This window comes from Aquila chrysaetos, chromosome 11 (genome assembly GCF_900496995.4).
Source record: "Aquila chrysaetos chrysaetos chromosome 11, bAquChr1.4, whole genome shotgun sequence".
Classification (NCBI taxonomy): domain Eukaryota; kingdom Metazoa; phylum Chordata; class Aves; order Accipitriformes; family Accipitridae; genus Aquila; species Aquila chrysaetos.
This window is the reverse complement of record NC_044014.1, coordinates 19,994,709-20,006,464: the sequence shown is the minus strand read 5'-3', so window position 1 is coordinate 20,006,464 and position 11,756 is coordinate 19,994,709. Positions and strand designations below refer to the sequence as shown.

Genomic DNA, 11,756 nt, shown 5'->3' with positions numbered 1-11,756 from the left:
CCGAGAACGGCGCCCACGATTTTTGCTCCCCATCCCTCCTCGTCTCCCACATCTGCTCCTCATCGGAAGTCTCCAGAGTCCTGGCGGCGCGGCCCGCCCTGCGAGGGGGTATTTGATTTTCTGCCCGGACCCCGCAGCAGTCTCCAGGGAGAAAGCAGCAGCAGCAGCACGGAGGGGCTGGGGCCTCGCCTCTGCCCGTCGCGGGAGCGTCCCCGCGGGATGCGTCCCCAGCGAGCTGAACGCCTGCCCCTCGGGAAGGGCCGGTCCTTTGGAGGGGCTGTAAAGCGCTGTCAGCAATCGCTGTTCTTCTCACACGTAGAGATCATCTATCTATCCATCATCTTTGAGCACAGCCTAAACACACCAGATCTAATACAAGTGGGCTTAAGTTACATGCAGGCACACGGTTCCAGCGGGGTTATCATCACAGCTTCTTGCAAACCTGTTTTATCTTCATGCTCTGAGGCAACTAATTGGCACTGCGTTGCATATCTGCAATTTCCCAGCAAAGCGGTCAGGGGACATGTGACCAGGCTTGCAAAAACTGGGACCAAATTCAGTCCTGTAAGCATTCATGTTACTAGGTCCAGGGCCATAGTAATATCCTCAGAATAATAGAGAAACCTGATATAAAATGCACCGCGATAGAGCAGGAGTGCGTCAAGAACAGAAATGTTTCTGTTTATTTAGAAAGCATTAAGATTTTAATTGAAAAATCATTGAAATTTTCATAGCATCCCCTTATTTTGGTACACGGATACATCACTCAATACAAGTGACACTATGCGACCCTTTGCATTCCTGGATGCCATTTCTTAGGGTTGTTTGGTTTTAAAGAACTTGGGTAACAAAAATATTGCTCAGTGATTCGCTTGGGTTTTCTGTCAAATTAATTACACGGTACTCTTCCCCCTTAGGGGAAAACCCAAGTTATAAAATGCCACAACTGCTGCTGTCAAACAGTAATTATATGCTAAACTAGGCTAAATTTTAACCTGCATAAAATAGGATACTTAAAGTGATCCTGTCATTTACATTATTTTAATAATGAAAACTGCATTTCAGGCAATTGTTTGGCTGAGCTAATGGTACCAGGGGAGAATTCTTTGTCAGCAGGTATCCATTTCAGCTCCAAGGAAATTTACAGATATGAGTTTTCTCCTCAAAATGTGTAGATATTTTTGAAGCCATTCCTTATTCTTGTATATGTACAGAACACTCAAACAAAGCCTTTCTGTTAAATATGAATGCGGTTGTTGTTTCCAGCCCATTTCTGGACAAGTGTTTTCCAAGAAGCCCTTGCAGTTGCTGCTATGCAACACAGCTCTCCCTGATACCAATCAGCCCAGCTGCAGCTTTCCCCGAAGTGAAAGCAGCAGGACTGTAGAAGTATTTCTGAATTTTCCTGTGCTGTGCCAAGCAAGTTACAAAGATGGCTGCAGAAAGGCATTGCATAACTATTCTCTTACTTTCACTTACTCTATTTCAAGCACTTTGTGCACTTATTCTATTCAATAGGCATTTGTGTCAAACCAAAGCATATAGATGCAAATAAATTTGTAAAAATATGGATATTAGGGCAAATTTTTGCATTCCAGAAGGAAAATGCCTGCATTTTCCTGTACGTACCAAGCAATGTACCAGAGAAAACAAGCACCTGGGACAGAAGCAGAGACAAGAAACCCATAGATACTTAGTAGCACAGTTAGTAAATCATTAGCATCCATATTTGATTTTTGGCCTTGCAGAAACGTTTTAAATACATCTTTCTACAGCTACCTGCAAACTTTTTTTTCCATAAAATACATGAATCTGTGTTGATACCCTAATACTTTTTCCTTCCCAATTCACTACTTCTTTTCATTGCTTATCAAATACCTGATTACTAGAACGTTGCATGCCACTCAGAGTAGTAGCTGTACTGATCTTTATCTTGAGCTCTGAAACATCAGCTCCAAAAAAAACCCCAAACCCCCACCCACACCCACACAAAAAATCACTTAAATGAGACGCAAGAGATGGGTGTGTTACTAAGGCTCTCCAGCTTCTTGTAAAAACTAGACTTTCTCATATGTAAGACCGTTTGTTTTGTTTTTAAAAGAAGGGGAAAGAGAAAGAGAAGGGAAAGGACAGCCTTGTCCAGAAGAGTCCCTGCCTCCCGGGAATTCACTCCATACAGGCTGAAGCTCCCACACCTCTGGGAGCACTTCCCCGGCTTCCCTGCAGACAGCCCGAGGGTCGCTGGAGCCAGCCAGCCAGACCCACCACCTGGCCAAACCCAGAGGATGAGTGCAGCTTGCCACCAGATCAGAGATGTACTCCGCCCTATGTAGATGCTTCCTACACACTTGTGAGGGTGGGAATACAGACTGTTCATACTGCAGAAGATAAACTTTTATAAGCCAGAACCTAAAATTCTTGAAAATGTACAAATTGGCAGTCAGAGATTATATTCATTTGTAAATAAAAACATGGAATACTGTTAATTCTTGTGTGTAATTGCAGAGATTGAACGTGATGGCAGCAGCAGTTCTGAGGTGATAATGAGGTTTGATATAAATGACTTTCTGGCTTGTTAGGACAGAGGGACAACCTTGTGCATCATCCACTAAAAACCTTACAAAATGAGGGGAGCTGACACTGTCATATACCAGGAACAATGAGAAGCCTTGTAAGGCACCCTTATATGCATTTTTCTTTGCTTATTCCTACAAAATTGGGGGGGGGGGGGGCTCAAATTCTACAGATAATAATTATGAAAGGACACTAGACAGTGTCTAATTAAACATATTTCTTAACAAGATGTTCTCACATTTTAAAATGGAATGGATTCTTGTTTATGGGTAAAGAGAAAGCAAATCTTACATACATAGGTAAAGACAAGAATTGTTTTGTTAGTATAATGAAAATCTTAGGCTAATGCAAGGATTATCATTAGTCTAGATCTAATTATTACAAAAAGAGAAAGAATGATAATGCAGTTAAAGTACTTTTTTACAGAAAAATTCACAATAATAATAATATTGTGGTTAAAATCGTTACACACACATGCATGTGCATGGACACTTCTTAGTTTCTATTCCTTCCCCTAGAGATTGCTCCTCTGGGCATTCAGATTAGTAGCTTCAGGCTGCTGGAGGGAATAACACCCACCAACAGTCATCAGCCACTGGCGTCCTTCCGTGGGAGAAACATGATGCTAATGGTGGTGGTTTCTTCTTCCTGTCCCCAGGATCCACTTTGGGTCATTTTTATGTCTGCTAACATGCTTTTACACCTTTCTTTTTCTTCACTGGTCTGCAACTTCAGGTTACATCCGAATTTACCATCTATAGTGCCATTTACTTATGTAAGATACTATTTCTTTGATCTCTTTGTTACCCCTAAAATCATAAAATTTTATCAAGCCAGGTCTGCATTTATTTTTTTTTTTAACTAAGCATCAGTGAGTTGTTTATATCCACAGGTGCTCCAGTACCCAACCTGTGCCCCATCTCTTTGTTAATGTGTAGCCCTGTAACACAGCATTGCTGTTGCTAGCAACAGGCCATAAGCTTTGCACTGAGTTTCCATGGCCTCGGGACCGAGGCTTGCCAGGCCCACTCTGTTTGAGCTTTCCCTGACCTGCCCGCAGCTTTGTTTTGCTTGGCACAGCTGTGACAGCAATTCCTTGAATTTACTGTTTGTATCATCTAATTTGTTTTACTTTCGTTTCTCTGTGCACAGTACAACTGCAGTTGTATGTAGAGAGCAGCAACAAACAGTTGTTCTAGGTGGGATGAGGTATTTAGTACTCTTACACAATGACATCATAGCGTGGAGAAATACAGGCCTGGTACAACAGCAGAGACCTTGCAATGTGGAGACATAAGATGAAGGAGTGCCGGCAGGGGCGATAAGACATTGTGTGAGTGTTATGTGGATGACACAATACCAACAAAACAGGAGCCTAAAGCACGGTAAAAATTGTGCAAAGATGCATCAGCAGAGGCAGGAGGGGGAAATGACCCTTCCCTAGCCTATGTGTGATAACCAGGTCAGTCTATACTAGCCTGAAACATTCACCTTATCATAGATGCCTCTGGATTTGAACAAAGTAAACGCTGGGAGCTATTAGGAGCTGTTGCCACATTCTCCACAACACAATGTAATGCATGGCACAGAGCCAGGCTGAAAAAAGCAGCTTGGTGACTCTGAAGTTTCTATTTCCCTGCCGGCAGTTGTTTCAGCTTCTTTGGCAGATTCAGACATAAGCTGAAGTTTCACTTTCTGGTTCCCATTAAATTACTCACAGATCACATGAGGGCCAGAGCACATAAAAGGGAAGTTGTAACAACAGTGAGCAGCACTCCATTGGCTTTGAAGCTACCTTAAGACAAGTGAGCAGAGAAGGCAAACCATGAGGTAAGCGAACAAGGCAGTCTCTGAAAGATGCTTTTTTGCTATGCCACGGGAAAATAATGCTTATTGTTTACATAAATGTAAGCAGTGAGGGACTTCAGGAATCCAAACAGCAGAAAATATTTTACAGAATATTTACTGGAAGAATCAAAATGGAATAAGGATGCTATTGAATATTGGAACATTATTGCTTCTCCAGCAAGGGCCAGTCTCTGTGAACAGAACTGACAGTCAGAAAAACTGTGTGCATGCAGTTCAGGGATGAAATCCAGGCTGGAGCCATAGCTGGTGCCCAGCCAAATGGGTGACTGGTACGGATGCATTGAGAGTTTACTTTCTGATCTCTACTACTGCGAGGACCAGCAAACAGGGCAGTGCAGGTTCTGGGCTGCAGCTTGGAGCGTAAGGGCGGGGTGTAACGTTTTCTAAAGACTGTCACGCATGCACAGAGGCACACATATTCAAACAGGGGGAAGCCAAGATGTTTATGATGACTTTGGAAATTGCATTTACCAGTTATATGTTGAACTGAGCTAAACTGTATTTAATCTGCATCAGAAACGTGGTTTTGTGACATTCTTAAATATTCATTTTCCACAAACGTCTTTTCATTAATTACTCTCCACTGCTGTTTTCAGCTATGAATTGCCATGGTTCTCAGCTGAGGCAATAAAAAACCAACACACATTTCATTTTAAATGGAATGGGACTACTTAAGTGCTTCAAGCTATTCCTGCTGATTTGAGAGCCACTATCTGTTCTGTGGTATTCACCTGTAGCCAAAGGTTTCTAACAAGATAGTGATAATAACAGGAACTTACTTGCACTTCCCTTTCATGCCAGAAGAACTGTAATTACCTCACATACAGCTCTCTAATTAGGAACTGTTGTTAATACCAATCAAAAACATCAGTGAGGCAGAGGAGATATTATTTGAGAAAGGCAAAGTAATCTGTAAGACAAACTTATGCATTAACAGTGTTTATAAATACCTTTTTTGTCTGACCTTCCTCCAGTACCTTTGCATCAGATGGTGCGGGTGGAAACGCGTATTCAGTGTCACTTTCCCCAGTGTCCTTCCTACTGTCCCAGAACCTGTAAGAATTGCTTCCTGATTCCTCCTTGATTTGCCTCCTCATAATTTTCCAGTTTTTCCACTCACTCCTTTTTTTTTTTTTTTACCCCAAAGACATCTCCTCTTTTACATGATTGTGCAGTTGAGCGGCAGCACACGTTATACCACGCAGGCTGTTAGACTCTCTAGGTTTTACAGGAGGGAGGGCAGAGAAGTCTTTCTAACAAAGCAGGATTTGACTGGGAAGCCTCAGTTATAAAATCGTTTATAATTCCTTCTTTAAGGGAGAGCGCAATATGGACTAAAGTGTCATCTCCTCTGCATTGTAAGGGTGTGTTATTGATAGATTGTGTGATAAAAGCTGGTCTGCACACGCACACAGGGGCACAGGCAGGCAATGGCAGGAGGTGGAACCCGAATAACACCCTGACCCAGTGTATTAGCTTTGCATGGCAAGGTTTTGGTAGCGGGGGGGTTACAGGGGTGGCTTCTGTGAGAAGCTGCTGGAAGCTTCCCCTGTGTCCAACAGAGCCAATGCCAGCCGGCTCTAAGACGGACCCGCCACTGGCCAAGGCCGAGCCCATCAGCGATAGTGGTAGCGCCTCTGGTATAACATATTTAAGAAGGAAAAAAAGTTGCTGGGACAGACAGAAACAGCAGCCAGAGAGAGGAGTGAGAACACGTAAAAGAAACAACCCTGCAGACCCCCATGTCAGTGAAGAAGGAGGGGGAGGAGGTGCTCCAGGTGCCGGAGCAGAGATTCCCCTGCAGCCCGTGGTGAAGACCATGGTGAGGCAGGCTGTCCCCCTGCAGCCCAGGGAGGTCCACGGTGGAGCAGATCTCCACCTGCAGCCCGGGGAGGACCCCACGCTGGAGCAGGTGGGTGCCTGAAGGAGGCTGTGACCCCGTGGGAAGCCCACGCTGGAGCAGGCTCCTGGCAGGACCTGCGGATCCGTGGAGAGAGGATCCCATGCTGGAGCAGGTTTTCTGGCAGGACTTGTGACCCTGCAGGGGACCCACGCTGGAGCAGTGTGCTCCTGAAGGACTGCACACTGTGGAAGGGTCCCATGCTGGAGCAGGTTTTCTGGCAGGACTTGTGACCCTGCAGGGGACCCACGCTGGAGCAGTGTGCTCCTGAAGGACTGCACACTGTGGAAGGGACCCATGCTGGAGCAGTTTGTGAAGAACTGCAGCCCATGGGAAGGACCCACGTTGGAGAAGTTTGTGGAGGACTGTCTCCCATGGGAGGGACCCCATGCTGGAGCAGGGGAAGAGTGTGATGAGTCCTCCCCCTGAGAATGGTGAAGCAGCAGAAATATCGTGTGACCGTAAACCCCATTCCCCATCCCCCTGTGCCGCTGGGGGGGGGGGGTAGGTAGAGAATCTGGGAGTGAAGTTGTGCCCGGGAAGAAGGGAGGGGTGGAGGGAAGGTGTTCTAAGATTTGGTTTTATTTCTCATTACCCTACTCTGGTTGATTTGTAATAAATTGAGTTAATTTTCCCCAAGCTGAGTCCGTTTTACCCATGACGGTAATTGGTGAGTCATCTCTCCTGTCCTTATCTTGACCCACCAGCCCTTCGTTATATTATTTTCTCTTCCTTGTCCAGCTGAGGAGGGGAAATGATAGAATGGCTTTGGTGGGCACCTGGCATCCAGCCAAGGTCAACCCACCACACCCAGCTGCTCCCAGACCCGTCCCAAGAGCCATCAGCCCATCGCCATGCACATGGAGGAGCACAGAGGCACGGGGACAGGTGGGGGCTCCCCAATGCCCCAGTCAGGGACACCAGCCCTCACCCAGCCCTCCCAGGGCTGCCCGAGGGACCCTCAGCGCCATGGGCCAGGGGAACACCCAGCACCATGGTCCACGGGAGAGCCTTACAGTCTGAACTGCCTAGGGATATGGGACACATCACAGGATGCAGGGAAAAGCATTTGGAAGTTGCATGAGACTTCTTATGGGATGTTTGGAGAGGGGACAAAAGGCAGGGAAACAAGGGATTCTGGGTGACTTGGGAAGGAACAAATGTTGAAAAATAGAGAGGGATAAAGGGGCATTAAGGACCAGTTGTATGTAAACAGGGTCTGGTCGGCATGCATGCATGCGTGTCTAGGGGTGAGGCACCTGGGTAGAGAGAGGATCCCTGACCAGCTACTGGTTGTCCAAAGCCAGCTTCTGGGGATCCATGGGGTGAGAGAGTGAGTGAGTGAGTGGTCTGTACCAGAAGTGGAGTGGGGTTGCACCCTTGGGGACCTGTATATCCAAGTGTCAGTAACTGGGGAGACTAGTGGGATTTGGGACCCAGCTACTGGATACATGAGTATAATCATAACATAAAAATAGTGCTATGATCTAACAAACAAGGATTTACAAATGGCGGAAATTAAAAGTGAAATTTATAATCCAAACCATAAAATATACAGAGACATGGGAAAGGCAATATATCACTTTCTCTGTATTTTGGGGGAAGTTTTTTATTTGATAACCTCTTTTGGGTAGGCTTCAGCAATTGTTGCCAGCATAGGAAATATGTTCCTAAGGCCCAGAGATGTGCCAGCTTTACCATAAAGCCTAGCCCTCCTCTTAGCAACAGAGCTGGTGGTCTGGATGTCAATGTAAGAGATGCCCTCATACACCAGCAAGGAGAATTGCTAAGATAACCATTGAGCAATTTAGACCTATGGCTTCCCACAGCTTTGGCTTGTTTGAAGTATTGTTGACTAGTTGCACCAGGTAAGGTATTGCTTGTTTTTGAAGTACATCATGCCTGGTTTAAAAAAAAGAGTAGCAAAAAGCAAATGGAGTATAAGTAAGTTTTTCTTTGATTTCTTCTAGTACCATTTCCAAGAATTCCTTGAAGAGCTCCCTGCTGCAGCTAGAATGTCATTTTACATGGACTTTGCTGAAGCAGGATGTGGATCTTGATGACCTAGAGGAAACAATAGGCGATCAGATCGAGTATTTCATAAAATCCAACATCACAAATTATAATCTCCTATCCTATGTATGCCACCTAAAGAATTCAAATGAGGAAGCCCTGAGAAATCTCCAAAAAGCTGAAGAAGAAGTTAAAAAAAATCATCCAGATGAAATTGCCAGGAGAAGTCTTGTTACCTGGGGGAACTATGCCTGGATCTATTACCACATGGAGAGATACGAAGAAGCTCAAGCTTATGTAAGCAAAGTGAAAAACAGCTGCAAAAAGCTTTCAAGTACTGCTCAACAGAAGATTCAGCTTCCAGAGATCTATGCTGAGCAAGGATGGGCATTATTAAAGTTTGGGGGAAAGTACTACAAGAGAGCAAAGAATTGCTTTGAAAATGCTCTGAAGAATGAACCCAATAACCCGGAATTTAATGCCGGCTATGCAATAGCAATGTATCGTTTGGAAGATTTTTCTTACAGACTATGCCAAGATTTAGGCCCGTCCCTCAAGCCCCTGGAGCGTGCAGTGGAACTGAATCCAAAGGATACTTTCATTATGGCATTACTTGCATTAAAACTTCAGGACTTAAAGCGAGTTGATGAAGGGGAGAGGTACATTGAAGAAGCAATGCAGAAAACCCCCAATCTTCCTTATTTCCTGCGATATGCTGCTAAATTTTACAGAAGGAAAGGAGAAGTGGACAAGGCACTGAAGATTTTGAAAAAGGCCCTAGCAGTGACACCAAAATCCGCCTTTTTGCATCATCAACTAGGTCTCTGCTACAGAACAAAGCTGTTTCAACTGAAAAAGACTACAAGATATCCACCTCAAGAACAAGTGGAGGAACTCATCCGACTTTCCATTTTTCATTTTAAAACAGTGACTGACCAAAAGACAAAATTTTTTACTGCCCATACCGACCTAGCAAACATGTACGCACAAGCAAAGAGGTATGAAGAAGCAGAAGAGACATTTCAGAAAGCATTTCAGATAAATATTCTAAGCTGTGTCGATAAACAACACTTCTACTATAATTATGGCAATTATCAGCGTTTTCATATGAAATCAGAATCTGAAGCCATTAGGTATTACACAGAAGGGCTGAAAATTGAAGAAGATTCTTATCCAAGAAAACAGTGCGGAAATGCTCTGAAGAAATTGTTGGAACAGAGAATTCAGGAAGGTTTAGGTGGTGCCGCAGATTTTGCTACACTTGGACTAGTTCACAATCTAAATGGTGAGACACATGAAGCAACTGAGTGCTATGAGAAAGCCATTACATTGTGTCCTGACAATGAAGAATATCTGAGTGCATTATGTGAGCTACGACTTTCCATCTCAAGCTAAAGTTCCCCAAAATCCTTCACAGCAAAAAAATCCCCAAACTGAAGGACATTTCAACAGACTCTCAAAACTTTTTTTTTTTTTTTTTTTAAGGTTGAAGTTATAACCAGATGAAACATCTGGCAGCATCACTTTCTGGTGATAATGTAGAAACTGCAGATGATTGTTCGTTTGTTTGTTCATTCACCAACAGAGAGCGTGCTTGCAAAGACTAACTAATAGCTAAGCTAGCTTAGTTTTCAGTGCTAACGCTGGTAAAAAGGTTGTGTTTAAGTGATGATCTGTAGAACACAGAACTTCTAGGCTGGAAATCAGATCTTACCTTCTACTGAAAAAAAGATAAGGGAATCATATTCTACTATTTCCTTTATCCACTTGAAAGGCATGCTTATACACAAATAGAAATTATGATGCTTTTTCAAATATTTAAAAAATGTCATCTTTTAGTGTTATTTAGAAAAAACTTTTGTTGAAGACTTGTTCAGTTTATCACCTTGTATGTTGTTTAACTACGAAAAATAACCACTGTTTGACTAGTTCACTGGAATGCTTACAAAATGTGTGTTATTGTTGTGAACTACTAAAGAGCATTGCATCCATCAACTGCTGCTTCTGGTATCTCTCTGCTGACCAATCCTCATGTTAGTAGATGAGAGAAAGGGAAATAGCCATTCGAAAAAGTAACAGGGGTAAAGTTTTGGCAGGATATGAAAGGGTCAGGAGATAGCCCTATTTATTTTCCCAAACTCTCAGCAAAGCTGGCTTCAGAGGTGTCGCACCAAAGAATTAAATTATGCACAAAACAACATCTGCCTAGTTTACCCAAAACCGCACGCTCAGGAACCACTACAGCAAACATCTGGAGAGGAAGGAAAGGCAGTCTTTGAGATGCCAAAGGGATGGCTATCTACGGCCATGCTTGTGAAAAAAGCCAGGGACAGAAAACACACACAAGAAATGTACTGAACTGGACATGGAAGGCAGAACGCAGCTACAGCAAAGAGTTGCATGAGCACTGGAGAACAGGGCAGCAGAATGCAAGGGGCATGTGGGAAAAGGGGTGGGTGCCCACAGAGTCTATGTGAATGGAATAAAGGGCTGAAAGGACAGAGAGAACAGGTGGAGGAGGTGGTTGTTTTCAGATATCCAACTAAAAGTCAGTATTCTTTACAACAGGCTGGCCTAATTCCACGGTATTGTACCGTGGTATAATAGATGATGGTGCTCAGGGAAAAGTAATGCTGTACTTCCAAAACATTTCTGAGCTCTAGCCAGTAGCATAGAATGAAGCAAACTGGTGACAGAGCCCATCAGTAAGGATGGGCACTTTTGTTTCCAGCCGTCCTGGAGCATTTTTGCCTCTGCAACAGCAGTTCCATGTACAGACAGGATGACAGGCCTGAAGGAGTGTAAAATACGATGCCAGATCATGAAACATCAAGAAACTTCTCCCCTCTCAGCTTTCCCTCAAAGAACCTTTTATAATACAAGCAAAAGTGATCAGGAGCTTAACTGTACATAATAGAACTGCACCGTCTTCCTGGGAGAGGGCTGGGGCAAAGTCCATCCTTGTTTTCCAGCCACCTGCCAGCCTCTCTCTTACAAACAAAGGTGGCCCTACCTAGGGAAAGGGCAGGGAGGGAGGACAGCTGGAAGGACTGGAAGCAGGACTGACACACCACTCCCGAAAGTGGTGTGTGGTGTGAACAACAGTAGGGTTGAAGTCGGGAACTGGTGACCACCTATGGTGGTGCGCTCAGCTATAGGGACAAAAGGGTACATCAGGCAACCTCGCTGCGTTTCTCAATCTTGAGGCTTCTAATGTCAGCATAGTTGTCGTCCAGACCCTCCTGAGGGCACGGAGGGCAGCAGGGAAGAATTCGAGGAAGAGGTGGTGCAGGTTCCCGAAGCCATGGTGGCACACCCGTGCCCCCCCCCACACCCTGCCAGCAGGCCCTCTCCTGCCTCTCTCCTGGAAAACGGACCTTGCAGAAATAAGGAGAAGCAA

The 11,756-nt window shown here is 44.5% G+C and overlaps 1 protein-coding gene across 4 annotated transcripts; it reads left to right on the top strand.

Annotated features, from left to right (window-relative positions):
* Positions 1-222: 222 nt before the first annotated feature.
* LOC115348113 (interferon-induced protein with tetratricopeptide repeats 5-like) lies at positions 223-10,351 on the top strand. Of its 4 annotated transcripts, XM_030030189.2 has the most exons (3): positions 223-564; positions 4,295-4,404; positions 8,314-10,351. In XM_030030189.2, exons 2-3 carry the CDS (start codon positions 4,400-4,402, stop codon positions 9,749-9,751), a joined length of 1,443 nt encoding a protein of 480 aa, XP_029886049.1. In that variant the 5' UTR covers positions 223-564; positions 4,295-4,399; the 3' UTR covers positions 9,752-10,351. The 4 variants fall into 4 exon arrangements, with proteins under 4 accessions (XP_029886049.1, XP_029886050.1, XP_029886047.1 ...); XM_030030190.2 differs by lacking the exon at positions 223-564 and having other exon boundaries at positions 3,057-4,404; XM_030030187.2 differs by lacking the exons at positions 223-564; positions 4,295-4,404 and adding an exon at positions 7,071-7,231.
* Positions 10,352-11,756: the final 1,405 nt, after the last annotated feature.